The sequence below is a fragment of the Aspergillus fischeri genome, genomic scaffold (assembly GCF_000149645.3).
Source record: "Aspergillus fischeri NRRL 181 1099437636266 genomic scaffold, whole genome shotgun sequence".
NCBI classification, from domain to species: Eukaryota; Fungi; Ascomycota; class Eurotiomycetes; order Eurotiales; family Aspergillaceae; genus Aspergillus; species Aspergillus fischeri.
Window position 1 is genome coordinate 827,016 of NW_001509760.1, and position 16,027 is coordinate 843,042.

The 16,027-nt window shown below is 47.5% G+C and overlaps 7 protein-coding genes and 1 pseudogene across 7 annotated transcripts, besides 1 other annotated feature; 4 read left to right on the forward strand and 4 right to left on the reverse strand.

Moving 5' to 3' along the window:
• Positions 1 to 92: 92 nt before the first annotated feature.
• Positions 93 to 1,885, forward strand: NFIA_049890 (uncharacterized protein; the record flags this gene model as incomplete). Its single annotated transcript, XM_001257544.1, has 3 exons — positions 93 to 365; positions 448 to 1,291; positions 1,368 to 1,885. 3 exons carry the CDS (start codon positions 93 to 95, stop codon positions 1,883 to 1,885), a joined length of 1,635 nt encoding a protein of 544 aa, XP_001257545.1.
• Positions 1,886 to 3,744: 1,859 nt separating this feature from the next.
• NFIA_049900 (class I SAM-dependent methyltransferase) lies at positions 3,745 to 4,500 on the forward strand (the record flags this gene model as incomplete). The annotated part of the gene is made up of 1 exon (XM_001257545.1): positions 3,745 to 4,500. One exon carries the CDS (start codon positions 3,745 to 3,747, stop codon positions 4,498 to 4,500), a length of 756 nt encoding a protein of 251 aa, XP_001257546.1.
• A 997-nt stretch (positions 4,501 to 5,497) lies between these two features.
• Positions 5,498 to 5,812, forward strand: NFIA_049910 (uncharacterized protein; the record flags this gene model as incomplete). Its single annotated transcript, XM_001257546.1, has 1 exon — positions 5,498 to 5,812. The coding sequence occupies one exon, from the start codon at positions 5,498 to 5,500 to the stop codon at positions 5,810 to 5,812; it is 315 nt and encodes a 104-aa protein (XP_001257547.1).
• Positions 5,697 to 5,731: a microsatellite.
• Positions 5,813 to 9,322: 3,510 nt separating the features above from the next.
• NFIA_049920 (uncharacterized protein) lies at positions 9,323 to 9,822 on the reverse strand (the record flags this gene model as incomplete). The annotated part of the gene is made up of 3 exons (XM_001257547.1): positions 9,323 to 9,601; positions 9,651 to 9,734; positions 9,787 to 9,822. The coding sequence occupies 3 exons, from the start codon at positions 9,820 to 9,822 to the stop codon at positions 9,323 to 9,325; spliced, it is 399 nt and encodes a 132-aa protein (XP_001257548.1).
• Positions 9,823 to 10,326: 504 nt separating this feature from the next.
• NFIA_049930 (uncharacterized protein) lies at positions 10,327 to 10,713 on the reverse strand (the record flags this gene model as incomplete). Its single annotated transcript, XM_001257548.1, has 3 exons — positions 10,327 to 10,493; positions 10,540 to 10,571; positions 10,619 to 10,713. 3 exons carry the CDS (start codon positions 10,711 to 10,713, stop codon positions 10,327 to 10,329), a joined length of 294 nt encoding a protein of 97 aa, XP_001257549.1.
• Positions 10,714 to 12,093: 1,380 nt separating this feature from the next.
• NFIA_049940 (glycosyl transferase, group 1 family protein) lies at positions 12,094 to 12,846 on the reverse strand (the record flags this gene model as incomplete). The annotated part of the gene is made up of 1 exon (XM_001257549.1): positions 12,094 to 12,846. One exon carries the CDS (start codon positions 12,844 to 12,846, stop codon positions 12,094 to 12,096), a length of 753 nt encoding a protein of 250 aa, XP_001257550.1.
• A 449-nt stretch (positions 12,847 to 13,295) lies between these two features.
• NFIA_049950 (glutathione S-transferase family protein) lies at positions 13,296 to 13,967 on the reverse strand (the record flags this gene model as incomplete). The annotated part of the gene is made up of 1 exon (XM_001257550.1): positions 13,296 to 13,967. One exon carries the CDS (start codon positions 13,965 to 13,967, stop codon positions 13,296 to 13,298), a length of 672 nt encoding a protein of 223 aa, XP_001257551.1.
• A 246-nt stretch (positions 13,968 to 14,213) lies between these two features.
• NFIA_049960 lies at positions 14,214 to 15,293 on the forward strand (annotated as a pseudogene).
• Positions 15,294 to 16,027: the final 734 nt, after the last annotated feature.

Sequence of the window (16,027 nt, forward strand, 5' to 3'; positions counted from 1 at the left end):
TGTTGATAATATGGGCTTTCTTTGCCTCACAATTCTTCGGTTTAAGTTGAGAGAGTAGTGCTTTTGCGACCATCGCTCAAACCAGGGGCAAAATGGGCAGCGATCAAGACATTCCCGGAAGCAATTATTTCGAGGGCGTTGGCGGCAGCCGATTCTGCTATGTGCGGGAAGACCACATACCAACGCGCAATATCTCTCTAGAAATAACGGACGAACACATCATTGCCGGTGCGAAGCGGACAATAAAACCTCCAGCACGCTTCATAGAAGGCGAGCGAGATATCCCGCAATCAGATGCATGGAAGTTGAGGAAAAGACCCCGCAAGTCAGCTAATACGCAGAACGAAGAAAAGAAGGGAGGAACAGTATGTTATCGCGCGAACTGACCTTTTGTTGATGAGATTGCATAAAATATAGCAATGTACTGAACGTAGAACTCCGTGCCAGGTCAGAGTTATGGTCCCGCCTCCCGACCTCAATTACGATTCCGGTGGCTCGCCGTTGACCGAACTGGAGGACCTATCGGATGAAGTGGATGACTCCGTCTCTGATTTGCCGTCAAATAATGCTGATGTAGCCGCTGGAAAGTTCCCTGAGCACCCCGAGCCGAATAGCACGAATGACCCTGGTGGACGCCAGCTCACGCAAGAGGATGGGTGTGGTGGTTGTGCTAGATGCGCAGGGAAGATGATCAATCTCCGCAACCAAGCACAACAGGCGTTACTTTACAGAAGCCATGAGACGGCCTCGTTGCGAAAAGAGAATGAGACTCTCCAGCGACAAAACAACCGTCTCAGGGCGGAACTGGCCAACGTCAAAGCATCCCAGGACGCTTCAACTGGCGATCCCACAATAATTAGATCCTCTGCAGACGAATTATTTGCCCAGAAGAATGAGATAAACAGACTCCGCCGCCGCCTTTCAAGTGCCCTTGAGTTTGTTGAGCTTATCCGTCCCCCTCCATCGTGCAACGATGCTTTTGTCTTGTCAACAGGGTTTATATACAAGGAGATGGATACATTGAGTAACTATGTGGTCTATACAGCAAACTTGCTCTGCAAGATCCGACGCCATCACGTGAATGATGAAACTATAAGCCAAGATCTGACTCTCCTAATCGAGCAAACCATGATCAACAAAGACCTTTTCTCTACGGACCCCTTATCAGCCTTTCGTGCTCTTACTTTTGGCTTCATACAGAAGCACGTGTTCCACGCCCCGGAGATATGGAGAGACCTGCACTTCGATAGCGTAATGCTCAGGCAGTACCAGAGCATTCTGGAGCAAAGCAGTATGTGAGGCCCAAACTTGGCCGACTTCGCGTCATCAACAATGACTTGGCTCACCATTATTTGACTCAACCTTAGTTTCACCTGAAAGCCTGGAACGATACCACCGCGCAGCCGTTTATCTTACCCTGACAAAGAACCCTGAATTTAAAGAAGTGTTTGTTCCTGGTTACACCAAACAGATACAATTCGAGTTCTTCAATATAATGGCACCTTTACTCCATTCAGAAGACGTGAGCGATCACCTTATGCACGAAACGCGGATACTGTTCCGTCATGCCATCACCCTACGTGCGAGCTGCTACCCTCACAAAAGAACGCGCTATCAACTCGTGCAGTTCAAGCCAGGCCATGTGTACGACCCGCAGATCATGCGCGCGGAAAATGAGGTTGGAGCAATCGTAACGGTTCCGGAGGACGGACGGCAGCGCCACATTAAGGTCTGCGTGCATGGGATAATGAAGGCATATTCAGTTCGAGAGAATGCAGCGGGACTCGGTCTGATCAAAGAGCTCAGCCAGCCATTTCTTCTGGGGGATGACACCCAAGGTCACATTATAAGTGAAAAGGCGGCCGTTATTCTAGATGATGATTAATTATCATATAAAGGCTGTGTCACCGTGATTATAACCTGAAAAGTCTTAGTAAAACCCGCGACTGGATCCCAACCAGGTGACCAGACGCCATTGGCTAGGAAATGTTGTCGGTGTGCTTCACTTCGTGGCCCCAGCGGGAGATAAAGAGTGACAAGAGAATGTCTAAGAACCGACAACTATAATGACAAGTAAAATGTCTAGCATACTGGCGCCGCGTTGTACATGGTAAATAGGGTGTAACTGGCTGGAGCCCAGCAGCAAAGCCATGTGCCATGGCCTTCTGTACTCCTTTGGCGGACGATGATGAAGGATGATACCGTCTTGGGAAGAAAGGAATCATCTCGTTTCACCACCGAAACGGGACCGATTCTCTTCCTTCTTCGAGATCGGTGTAAACAGCATGTTGGCCTAGTATAACTGAATCAATTCTATTACTGCGCTTCACATCCGGCATATTATATTCCTGTTGTAGAATAAGTCCAACCTTAAAATGTTTACAAGAACCTATTAGTAGACAAGATTGTTTACTACCGTATTAGCATTTCCTCGTCTTAAGTTGGTCCCTCGTATTTCTAGCCACAAATTTCAGAAACCTCTGGTAGGCGATTCGTTTGGATATCAGGAGAACCATGTAGACTGTCTCACTTTTGCTTCTTGTCAGATATACCATTGCTATCTGCTATTCAGTTTCACCTAAACTACCTAAAGATCTCTAAACTACACTTTAACCCACTAAACGGCCCCCTACACGGCTGGCGTAGCCACTTAAGTGTACCATAGTATATGACTGAGTTGATTGGGAGCCAGTTGAGATTGTGGATAATTCGAGGGACCGGCAACTGTGACTGTGGAACGGTCTGATATCATGAGAAACCAGGGTTACCAAGTATATTTCTAGTCAGCCGGGCAGATGCCCCAGAATATATTTATGTTTTGGTCTGGCAGCTCAGGCAAGCATAAGCTCCTATATTCATATCTATATATACTATCCATACATTTTAGCTCACAGACTGGATACATAGTTCCATTTGTTTTGTCTGTTCCCATTTGTTAGACTACTCTGCAGCACAGGTCAAATTCACTTGGGTTCTCCCGCACGATAGCCCGTGGGAGCGAATCAAAAGTTTCCTTCCTGGCCCTCCATTGCCTCTGTTACATGACAACGGCCGCGGACTTCGGAACAGCAGGTATGAGCAAGGGGCGAGTGTAGTTTCAAGAGAGACTTGACACGGTTTGTACAGCAAAGATGACGTGTGGAATCAGGGAATGCAAGTATCCATCTCTTGCATTCCAACTGTTACTTTCGCGTGGTTGCACAGGAATCGGGAGCTGGTGGACAATCGGCTATAGGTGAACAGTTAAACACAAGGAACTCATTTACTGGTGAACTGCGTCTATGTCCCAGAGGAACGATATATAACGGAGATATTGTTAATCCCATGTGATACTTAGGTAGGTTGACATTAACTGGTTCTGATAGGGTAGAGGTTGATTGAGTCAAGTTAGAAGTAAATAGCATGACATATAATCGCCTGGGGTGACATCTAGACTTACAATGGATGTTGAGCCATGATCTACAGTGTCAAACCACGCAAGGAGCTAGCATTCCACAGTCAGCCAGCCATGCAACAGCCAAAGGAGTGCTACCAGATTCGACCTATCAGTATGCAAAGGCATGTAGTGAATTGCATCCTTACAATATGCCTGCATGTTCATGAGACAGCGACCACACCGCTACTTGCCCCTGGTTGCCTCTTGGGTTTCTGGCTATCATGTGTTGATATAAATAGGCCATATGCCCATGACGAAGAAGAAAAAAAGCGCGGAAAATCAAAGCTGATATTTTGATATTTGCCCCAATGACAATCACCGCACAATATGATGACCCAGCCTTCTTCGCCAAATACTCCCAACTGCCCCGAAACTCAGGCGGTCTGACAAATAGTCTCGAATGGCCCATCATAAGTCGCAACATAGGCCAAGTGACCAACCAAACTGTGCTTGATCTGGGCTGCGGCTATGGCCAGTTCTGCGGCTGGGCCTCAGATAATGGTGCTGCCTCGGTGCACGGTATTGATGCTTCTGCGAACATGCTGGAAAAGGCGCGGGAGTTCAACAATGCTCACAATATCACCTATGAACAGGGGGATCTCGACTTATCCTTGACGGACCCCTTGAAACTCCAAGAAAATGCATATGATGTTGTCCATAGCTCCCTCGCATTCCATTATCCGAAGAATCTTGCAGCCACCTTTGCAGCTATTTACAAAGCCATGAAGCCAGGAGGCCAATTTGTTTTCTCAGTGCAGCATCCTACCTTCTCAGCACCGCGGGCTCCCAACTGGGGGTTGCGAAAGGATGGTGGAACACCTTTTTGGGAGCTTGAGAGTTACGGGTCTGAAGGGCCTCGAACGGTTGATTTTCTGGACCACCCGCTCCACGCGCATCACCGTACAGTGGAGACCTATGTCTCTTTACTATTAGAGAATGGATTTATCTTGGTGGACTTCAAGGAGTGCATACCTCCTCCCGGGGCATTGCCAGAGACTCATCCGGATTATGGAAAGGAGGGCCATCGTCCGTTGTACTTGATTCTTGCTGCTAGGAAGGGTTGATGTTTCTAGTGTGATAGCAGGGTTAGCTATTTAGTCCTCCATCTCGGATAATCCATACTTCTCTACCAAAAGTGATAAATCTTGGAATCAGTTCAATAAATATTATAAGATGCCAAGATAATGCCAGTTGCTCAAGGCTCAGGCATAGAAATACTGGCTTACATCCTTAGAAACCTTCCAGGCTCAACTTTATCATACCCTAGAGAAAAAACAAGATCTCCTTGACCCTTCTCGAGATTTTCATTAATAGATGCAATTGATTATTCTCAGTATGAACTCATTGGACTGACCGCCCGAGGATAATGCTATTCCATTGATTGCTCCTGAATTGATGCGTTGTTCAACTACCATTGGTATTTTAGAATAATAAGCAAGGGGCAGAGACCTGCGAAAAGCTTCTTCCTGGCTGGCCGGCCAAGGATCGTTGTGGTCGTGCACCGCCATAGGGCGCCCTAAACCGTAGATCATAATTGTTATATCACGGGAAAGCCATGATCTGCACAAACTGAGAAATCAAAATTCTGTACATAGTAGATCGTGGGTATTAGTTTGCCAATCATCAATATACTACTACCTATAGCTCTGAAGGAGGATCTTGTCATTGGTAGAGAGGGAGAAGAAGTTGTGAATTAGGTTATTAGAGTCATAAAATGCATTTAGTAGGTTCCCTAACAAGTATTGAAAAGATATATAATCCCAAGTGACAACGTTCTCCCTCTCAACTATTTATCAAACATTAATATCACCTACCCGGAGTCCTACTTGGTCCTCTGGCTCTTGTGGTTTAGGCAAGTCATAAATCAAAACTGCCCAGATTCAAACAGATCCTAACCATCCTAATTCTATAGTAAGAGAGGGGAACACACACAGAGAAGTTTCAGCACACAAGGCAAAAAGTACAACACTAACAACCATGCAATCCCCCAGCTCATCTCCATTGCGCTTGCCACTGCTGTGGCTACTCAATCTTCTACTGAATGTTACTTAGCATCTCGCGATGACGGAGCCTGCTGAGCGTCTGACTTTAACTGACTTTACACAGGCTATTGTTTACTTTGACTCCGGATTCTCAGGGCCGTCGCTGGAAATCACTTCTACGGATCAGTGTGTTACCATTACCAATACCATGCCCCCTGAGGTGGGTTCCATCCAACTCGTGTCAGGTGTCTATTGCACGACCTACTTTGACACCGTGTGCCAGACCCCTAACCAGCGCCAGACCCCTAACCAGCACCTCACAGGCACCCAGCCTAACATCCCTGGCCTGCCTGATGCGCAGTCCATCCTATGCAAGCACATCAACAAGGCCTAGTGGCTGTGGTGATGAAGGAAGTGGGCAGACTGAGGCTTGTTTGTAATCTTGAATAAGGATAATGTTGCTTTTACAAACAGTTAGCCATTGTCTGCCGGCCTGCCTCTTTGGGACAGTGGTGGTTAAAGTCCGCTATAGCCTCACTTCATGGCGTTTTAGATCAATGATTGGGCTGGACTGAAAGAGGTAAATACGCGTTGTAATCAATGCCTGTCAGTTTCTATATTTAACCTATCCAGCGTATCTATTATATCATGGACAAGTAGGATATGCCTCCATCACAACCGATATCCACCCACGCAAAAGACCGCGTCAGCTTCTGCATCTGTGTCCAAGATTGAATATTCAGTGTGACACAACCTCCGTAATTGTCCTGCATACCAGCACCGTCATTCCACCTCTCAATCAGAACATAGGCAAAATTTGTATTGGCAATTTGATTTTGTTCACCTATTAGACACCTAGAGTTCAGGTTAGCGTGTGAAGACCTTTTTGTGAGCCAAGATAACATACCGATGGACAAAGTCTGTTGTCAGGTACCTCAACATTCAAATTGAAATCTCTCTTCAAGAGAATCCTAGTCAATTGCCTGAAAAGTCGGTCAGCTATCTGCCAAAACCTGCAATATCTATGACCCTACTTACCGTACGGCATCGGGATTGCTGAAATCTAACTGGCCATTTGGCTTCACACTGGACGGCAGGGTGAGAAAAGCGTATGAATCACCAGGGGATGACGGGCTATCTGGCGAAAGCAGGTTGGAGGAACGATTTACTGAATTCTATTACCAGGAGAGCCCCAGTGATACGCACTGGCGCATCATTGCCCCCGCTGGTTATACCCGCCTTCTCAATCACCCCAGCGCTCCTGGTATCGCCTCTTGTCGGCTGGCTGATTGCCTCCCACTTCTCAAAAGCGATTCCTTTGCTTTGCTTCCACACTAAGATGGTGAGAACAGTTTCTACTTCCCCACCAGAAGCATTCAGCCACATTAGGCGCTGTTGGCTAGCTTGCCATCACTGTCTGAGTAGCACACCGAATTACTACTGATGGCTAGTAATCAGAGCGGCTGACCGGCGCCTGCACAGATAAGTATGACATATCAGGCAGTTTGATGGGCGAAGGAGTTATATTGTCAGGCCTTCCAAGCGCTCACAGCTGATCATCAAGATGATTCTTGTTCATGAACGCGAGCCGCTTGACTGTAATCATACTGTGGATCGCCATGAATGCTTGTTTGGTGGCCCGGGTGGGTGGTCCTGTGGTGATGAGAATTTGGAGCTGAGAGAAATAGTCGTGGTATAAACGTCTCTGCTCACATTCTCAATCCATGTGGGATGGGCATCGTGGACCCAGTTGAAGATTGTCACTGAAGGAGGTGAAATAGCTTTTGTCTATTGCATGATCGAGGAAAGCCTACATTGTGCGCAGCCACAGTGTGCCTGTCGCCGTGTTGTATATGGACGTCGTATTGGTTAACTGCAGCTATTAGCATCTGGCTGTCAACAACTGGGAGTAATCAGGATACGTAGACCTTATTTGAGGCTGTCATCAAATTTCCGATCAAGAGTTCAGGGGAAGCGGCCATTTTTTGCTGACGGCAAAAAAATAAAGGGAGAAGTCCGAATACCTCTGGCGGGGATCGAACTCCGCGATTGAAAGAAAAAAAACCTGTCTGTTTTTGTTTAAGCAGTCTTTTGTTCCCCCTAGCCCACGTAGCCATAAAGCTGAGAAAAAGGTTCGCTAGTTAAATATACGCAAAAAAAAAGCTAATAAAAAGAAAAAGTAATTAGGCTGTCGTCGTTCCCCGTGGTTCTGAGCCGTGCCTTCGAGATGGACCGATGCGGCCATGCAGGTCGAGTGGAATAATAGGGGAGAGAGACCATGTCTTCTTGAAGTAGGTCTCGAAGCAGCCCTCGATCCAGGCGTGAGTGCGACGGAGAGATGGGACGAGGGCTGTGAAGACTGGAAGTGTCAGTCAGTGATGACGACGATGAGGACGAAGATGAGCCCTACAATCATCTAGCAACTGGTAATACCCCGGATGGCCGCGTCAGTTCGCGGGTCCTCCGAATGGCCCGATCTGTGCGTCTGCGAGACCGGTCAAGTGCAGTTGCACGATGCAGTTGATATTGCGCTTGGTCTTCGGGATCACACTATTGTGGCGAGCGTTGATGGCCATTTCCGCTGTTTTGCCACAGTGGTTACAGACGGTGCTCGTTCCCGTCTCATGCCCTGCGCTGATTATCGCGCTGCAAAAGGCACAGCAAGATCGATCACCGTTGGTGCTGCTCGCTAAGCTGGACTTGGTTGTATTCAGCAATTGTGCCTGTCCTGATCGCGTGGTTGCTTTCGACCTGTGAGACAACGCTAGCCCTGTGGTGATGCCCCCGCATGCTGAGTGCAAGTTCGTCAATAGATTGGTCCACATGTGGATTTAACATCTCTTCAGATCGCTCCTCTGGCGGCAATCTCTCTTGATAAATGCGCCTCATCAGTTGGGATCAGATCCGGCGGCGGTCGTTGGTGGTACCTACGGACTCCAGGCAGGGGCCATTGACGAAGACGAATCGATCTGACTTGTCCATTTTTCTGCAGCAGGGATGATCGTTGTAGTTGACTCTTCTTCGATATGCAGAATCGATCAACTGTCTAGACTCCAGTGCTCGCATGCCATTAGGGGGAAGCATGACTATTACAGAGTAGCTAACTAACTAACTAACAAAATCAGTGTATGTGGGGGCCAGAATGCTGTTGGTAACATTTTCCTTGACATATAGCTGCTTTGGTACTAGGGCTTTTTATGCATATATCCCGGCAGTGTCACTGGTGATGACAGCCTCGCATGCTTTCACAAGGTCCAGCTTGATATACTCTCTCTGACCAGTGCCTAAACATTAGAGTGAGTGGGATGTATCCTCACATATTGTTAGGCATCCATTCTTTGACTTCTACCTAGCATCAGTATCGTGATCTACTCATTGCTTCGCTGTAGCAAGGCCCGATATGCCTGGAATCCTCTTGATATAATAAGTCTGCTGCTCATCACACTCAGAAGGGAATACGCACCGGCCCCGACAATTGCAACTTTAATTGTCATGTTAGTCTGAGATAGAATGTCAAGTTAGAGTTGAGAATGAAAAGGAACACTGGGAGTAAAGCATCATTTGATCTTATACCTAGAGGGATGAGACCAAGCTCCTACCTGATTAGCAATAATAGATTCATTTGAATTTAGAACTATCACAGGTTGGATTCACTCTAAAGGCACGGCCCCTATTTTAACGAATCCAAGCTTGGAGGCGGTTGGGGCCGACGATTATCTTACGGTCAATGCTTGCCAAAACAGGCAACTAGATGTTAAAAGCCAGCTCCTAAGTCATACTCTGGAGGCTTGATAATGTGACTAGCAGCGCATGCAGTTCAGTTAAGCATATTATATTCAACAAGGACCCAGGTACATCCTGTGTACTGTACTGGTCGCCTTCAAAATCTCAATACGCGTGAATATCAATCAGATTTCGGTTTCTCCAGTTTCTGCGCCTTCGTATCACCAACATCACTCTGCTGATGAAGCGGACTCTCCGTCATTTTCAGCCCTGCAACTGTCTTGTCACGAATATCGTTGTTAGCATCTTCATTGGCATTACTACTGCTAGGAACTGGGGCGTAGGGATGCGAAACGCTGCCCCGCTGAGGATGCGCTCGGCCAGTATGGATTGCCCCGATGTCAGTTACGCGGTCAGCTGTGGAGAGAGCGAAATCTCCAGAGTCGAAGTATTTTCGTTCCTTCGCCATTAGTCAAGATACGTATCTTGTCGACTGAGAGCAAACGTACTTTAGACTGCTGGTCGAGTAATCTTCCTCTTTGGGGAAGCCGTCCATAGGCGCGAAGCAGACCTTCTTCGTCCTTGGGGGGTGACTGGAATATATTAGCTTAGCAAGTAAACTGTGGTTATAGTGTGTGGATCTACCTCGGGATTTGATTGTTTCTTCTGCTCTGGCTCCATTCCGGTTTGTATAATAATGTATGAGATGTTAACATCGAGACTGTCTGAGTAGACCCACTTGAGTTGGGGATGACGTACATCGCAGCGGCAGCGCGGAGAGTCACGTGTCAATCACTGTTGGCAGTAGCACTTGGCTCAAGGTAGAGTATAGATGATTGTATCCGGATATGGTCAATATAAAACTGAAATGCCTCAATCTGCCCATCATTGTGTCTATAATGCCGGTGTGAAGGGGTATTGGTAAATAGGATAATGCAAGGTGAACCATCCTTTACAGTATAGAACACGACATCTAAGAACCCCATAGCATGATGCCAGAATTTCAAGGCACCTGTTTCAAAGTATGGACATAGTACAACAGGCTATTCAACAGAGACGAACAGAAATACCGACGAATGTCTCATAATCCTGCCAGCAGAGACTATGAACCATGATCGCCAGACGCAATAAATATAAAACAAACACCAACACCATTTATCATCAATCATTACGCGTCACCGGAGTTTACTGAATCTCATAAACCTCCAACGCATGCTGGACATCATGCAGACTGTCCTTGTCCCCGTACGCGTCCATCAGCTTTTGATTGTGTCGGATCCGCTCTTCCTCTTGGAGTTGGTAGCGGGCTTGTTGGGCTTGAAAATCATTGAGGTAATTGGCGATGCCGAATCCTGGTCTTGTCAGTTGCGTTGGAGGGATCTGGGGATAAGGACATACCAGCTGCGACGACAGCCATGGCTGGGAGATATCTGTTATTTGTTAGTGATTATCCCTGGATAACTACGCAGAGACATACAGTTTTCCTACCCTCCCTACTTTGAAGCTGGGGTAGGCGGGCCGCTTGAAGAATGGCCGTGGGGAGTGTGGGGAAGGCGTGGCGAAGGAGGACATTTTGTATATCTTGTTTGTGGTGGTTTGTAGATTGCTCAAAGTTGTTGCGGTTGCGATTGAAGTATTGAAGGACAGATATAGGGATTGAGAGGCTAATATGTCATTCAGGGGGATTGGGATTGAGGCAGTGCCTGAGGTGGATAAGGTGATGTTGCGGGAGTGGCGTTACAGTGGCCTGATCATCATATGACCCTATTCCCAAAGAGGAGAAACTGCGGAGGAAAGGAAGAGGGCTTTTGCGGGGGTTTTCATTTTATAGCCACGGTCGGATTCATGGATGGCCAATCAGCTTGGGTATTAATCAATCATGATATTTAGCGTGTTGGAGGGGAAATTGCGTTGATGTCATTGCGGGTGCGGATCCGTACATAATAAGGGGATGAAGGAATGGCATCATTCGATAGACTTTCTTTGATGGGTTTATTTATCAATCAATATCTGCTTTCGCCTACAGGTCTCAGTTGCAATATATGGATTATGCCGACCCTAGATCGATGGGCGCGACCTTGACGACATGGCAGACTTTCATCCCCTATTAAACCCTCACTTGGGTACTGACGACAGGCATACGAGAGATGACTTCAGTCTCCATGGTAGTCCTAAGTTTGATTTATACTAGCCTTATAGCACACGTTGCTATTAATACTGAACATAACGCCCGCATGGCTTTCACTCTTGCTATAGGGTAGTATATCCAATGATGGTGGGCTCGCCAATTCTAAACGTAATGGGGACCTGAGGATCGCAAGCTCCTGAGACTGAATCTGTCACATTCGCAAGAATGTCATAACAACTTTTATCCAAGTTTTGTGCGAAGGATATCCTGGATGAAGGAAGGTCTGCGTTGGGCGAGGTGTCTCGGGAGACGTTCCACGAATTATCGAGCTCCTATTGAACAATGGTTTTGATCCGACCAACTAGGGCCCTACGCTCTGCTGCCGGTCGGAGTACCATGCATATGGTACAGCTTTTCTTAAAACAAGGCTGCCAGGTGAGTCGGTCATCTCCCATTTCCTGGTGCCATTCGAAAAGACGACCATGACGTGGTCGAGGTTCTTATCCAGTAAGGGGCGATCCAAGAGGTTTCAGCGTGTTCCCGATGGATTTGGAGGACAGCTTGAACTTGGGCTTCACTCGGCAATATCCTGTGCTATCCAGTACCACAAGCCGGCTATCCCGAAGCTATTGATCAAGAAGGGGGGTATCCCGAGCCGATGGATATCAGATTTGCGGAGGAAATGAGAGATCTGAACGATAGCGTGATCTGCAGCCGGTCAGGACGACCGTAGATGGCAGCCGCTAGGCAGCTCAGATAGGACAGCTGTGGATTTCCGCATGGCGAATCAAGTGTTGTTTGATGCTAACCTAAATCTTCAAACATCAGATCGGATAATAGTCGATTTCCAGGTTTCCATGAAAGGTCTTCGAGAAGTTCCGAATCATATGCAGCCATGAGCTGACCAGACCTACCGTCGTCACATTGTCACTGACCGAGCCAGGGGCTTTTTCTTGCATTCGCCGATACAAATCTGCATCGGTCCGTAAATGATAGAGGCATTCTGCGACGCGGTCCGTGTCCCCTACTTTGACAATAAATCCCGTCTCATTATCAATAACCTGATACGGCAAGCCGCCAACGTCCGTAACAATCACGGGTGGTTTGCCTTTGCGGAGTGCTTCCGAGAAGCCTTCCCGGGTGGACAGCTGAAGGGCAACTTTCGACTTGGAAAGAATGGCGTTCAGGACCTGGTCAGATGGCTTCGCACGAACAACGGCGATCTTATCGTCGAGATGAGGCATTACTTTATGAATATGATCCATGGCCATGTCGAATATTTCACTTGCGTCTGGATCATCGACAGACCCATGTCCGCAGATGACGAGTTTCGGGATCTTATGTGTCAGGCGAGTCCGGAACTTGTGATACGAGTCGAAGACGTCAATTATTCCCTTTGATGGGTCGAACCGGGCGATTTGCACAAAGTACTCGTCAGTTGGGTAATCGATCGTTGGCATGCCTGTCTCGTGGCACCACTGATTGGACAGTCGGCCATAGTATGCGACATCAGAATCTATCATTCCCTTAATGAGCCCGTCCAACACATCAGTCGAGGCGGGGGAGTGGCCGATCATCGCACACGGTAGGCGGCACAGAGTCTAGAATTGGATGGCTGATAAACACATCGGCATGCTGCGCACGATGCCATAGCCAGTCCCATGACCTCGCCTGAGGCGCCCCTGGCGTGCACGCCAGATCTACTCGGATCTGGATCTGGATGTGGCTGCGGAAGATCACCGGCCGGTCTGGCGCCTTTTCCTTCGCAATTGGAATCAACAACAACACTACACTTGTGATCCCTATGCTCTGAAATATCTGGCTGCCAATTTTATGGCCAAGACATCTCTTTTCTTTCTTTCTGCTAAACTGAAGGCAACATAATTTTTGCGGCACAGGTTATTTTGAATTACCTACACGAAGAATTATATTACACATAACGATCTAGGTAGATTGTCAGAGCTTTTTCAGGCTGCCCAGCGTCATTGCATATGCACCTAGCCCCCCGTCACTGAATTGAAACCATTTAGATACCGGTCTTTTCCCTCTCAGCCTTCTCAATTGCCTGGTCCTGGTCTTTGAAAACCTTCTTTACAGCCGGGCGCGATGTCAATTTCTTGTACCACGCGGCGACATGAGGGAAGTCGTCGTCGAGGGTATCAGGATTTGTCGCGTATTTCGAAGCCCATCTTTGCCATGGCAAGAAGCAAAGGTCAGCATACGTGCACTTGTCACCAACCAACCATTCGCGGGTCTTCAGTATAGACTCAAGAACCCCGGTCACACGGCGAATCTCGTTGCCATATCGCTCGACGGCAGAAGGAATGCGTTCAGGGTGAAATCGTGCGAACCAACTGGCCTGGCCATAATAAGGGCCCTGGCCAGATGCCTGGAAATGCAGCCATGCCTTGGTTTGATATTTTGCGGCGGTTTCTGTATAGTGGAGCTTGTTTTCAGGGTCATAGTGTTCGACTAGATATTCCACAATAGCACCAGACTCAAAAAGAGTAATACCCTCGTTCGGATCCTCAATTGCAGGCAGGCGACCATTTGGATTCAACTTGATATAAGGCTCTTTCTTGACATCGGTGAAATTGACAAAGCGGGTTTCGTAGGGAAGACCCAACTCCTCAAGGATGATGGCCACTTTCCAAGGATTAGGGCCGTAGGGGTGTGAATAGAGGACAATAGGAAGCATTTTAAAGGTCGATCACGGACTTAATTTGGGAGAAAGAAGAGTAAAAAGCTTTACATATGATGAAACGAGTAATAGTTAGTCCAAAATGTTACAGATTTATACACTCTATCGGATGCCCCATGATAACTCTCGCTTAATATTTGTCGCTGGGAGCCGGCGTTTGGCAGTCTCAAATGCCGAAGTCACCGTCTCCGTGGCCGAGCAACTTTCTGCCAGCTTATCAAGCGAGCCAAACAATTTTCACACGTCTCCCACTATAGCTGCACCTATTTCTACCATGCCCTGTGCGATGGTGAGTATGATTCTTTGTGTGGCAGCCCATTTGACTTATCGGCATTAGAAACAGCCACCGGCGAATTGCCCGACGCTGGCGGAACATAGTCGCCCACGCTCTCGCCAGAGAAAGACCGCTACGTACTTTACATCAGTATAATGCCCTTTCGCACATCGAGTCAACTTAGTACGGTCTTTGAAAGGGCTGAAGCCGTGGATTCAGCTCATTGTTCTTGACCCTGAGCTGGGTCCAAACGGCTGGCTTTTCTCGGGCCGTTTCAGGACCGCGGAACGAGACCCCCCTGTACGGTTCAAATACCTCAAAGTCTTATATCTGAAATCTGAACCGGGGTACAGAGACAGGAGTTCGGTACCGATGTTGTCGGATAAGAAAACCGAAAGGTGGTTAGCGATGAGAGCGGTGACCTGATGCGCATGCTGTACACTTCTTTCGACACTTATCTCCCCCCAGAGTCCCAAGAGTCCAATCTGCCGGGAGGCGGTTTCCACCCAAAAGATATTCGAACCCAAGTTGAGAAGCTCGATTCCTTGATCTACTCCAGCCTTAATGCTGGGGTCTATAATGTGAGCTTGGCCTCGACTTAGGAGGCATATGACCAAGCAAGTGATAAAGTGTTAAGACTTGTTAGACCAGGTGGAACAGCGATTAGAGTCAACCGCTTTTTTGCTTGGACCGAACCTTACAGAAACCGACCTTCGCCTATACACTTCCATAGCACGGTTTGATGTGGCCTACTATATTATATTTCGATGCAACCTTAAAATGATACGCCTTGATTACCCTGCAATTGACCGGTGGTACCGTCAATTGTACCACACTGGTGTGCCTTGGTCTCAGGCTGCCTCTGAGGTGACGACCAACCTTTTCGCTGTAAGTGTCTTGACGCCCTTATCCATGCTGTCTTTTTGCTCATAGTTTACTTTCTTCAGTGTAAGTTCGGGTACACCAAATTCTACGAGGGTCAGAAACTAGGCGAAGGGGACATAATCCCTGCGGGACCATCGCCGCCATCCTGCCTCCATAGACAGGGTTGAAAGACGTGATATTCTTAGCAGAAAACCTTTATTTGCTCCAATAAGTACCTCTTACCTATGTTTTAATAGGATGTCATCCCGAATAAATCTCGTATCTGGGGTATGTGACTGCTGTAGAAGGATACAGTACATTTAGTACTTTCTCAAGAAGTCTATCAGGTATTGTCAGTATAAGTGGCTAGAGCTTCTTTACAGAAGGTTGCGTTTAATCTGTTGTTTTTTTTTGACCAAAGTAGGTAGAAGGGGAAAGATAGAGAAAGGAGAAGGACCCATAGCTGTAATGTCCCCAGATATAGGAGATCTCTGATACTACCCCAATGTGGACAGAAATAAAGAGGGCGTAGGTCAAAAGCAGGATGAAAAGACCGAACAGGAAAGAAAAGAAGACAAAGTTATACTGCGTGGGCCAGTGCGTATTACACACGACAGCATTTATTGTTAAATAGACTTTTCAGCAGAAAATCAACCCTTTTTCTTCCAAACAATCTCCTTTACCACGTTTGCATACGTAGAAACCATAGCTAGGGCATAAGCATGCCCTCGAGCTGCTTGACCCCTTCCAAAGGCTTCAGATAGGCGACGCGATGCTTTGTATACAGCTCATAATCCATTTCCCCTCCCAAATTAGGATCATCCAGTGAGCCCGCCTTGATCGAGAGCTTGTCAGGCATCAGATCCGGCTCACCATAGATGCCTGATCCACAGGTTCCGCAGAAGAATGTACGATAGGT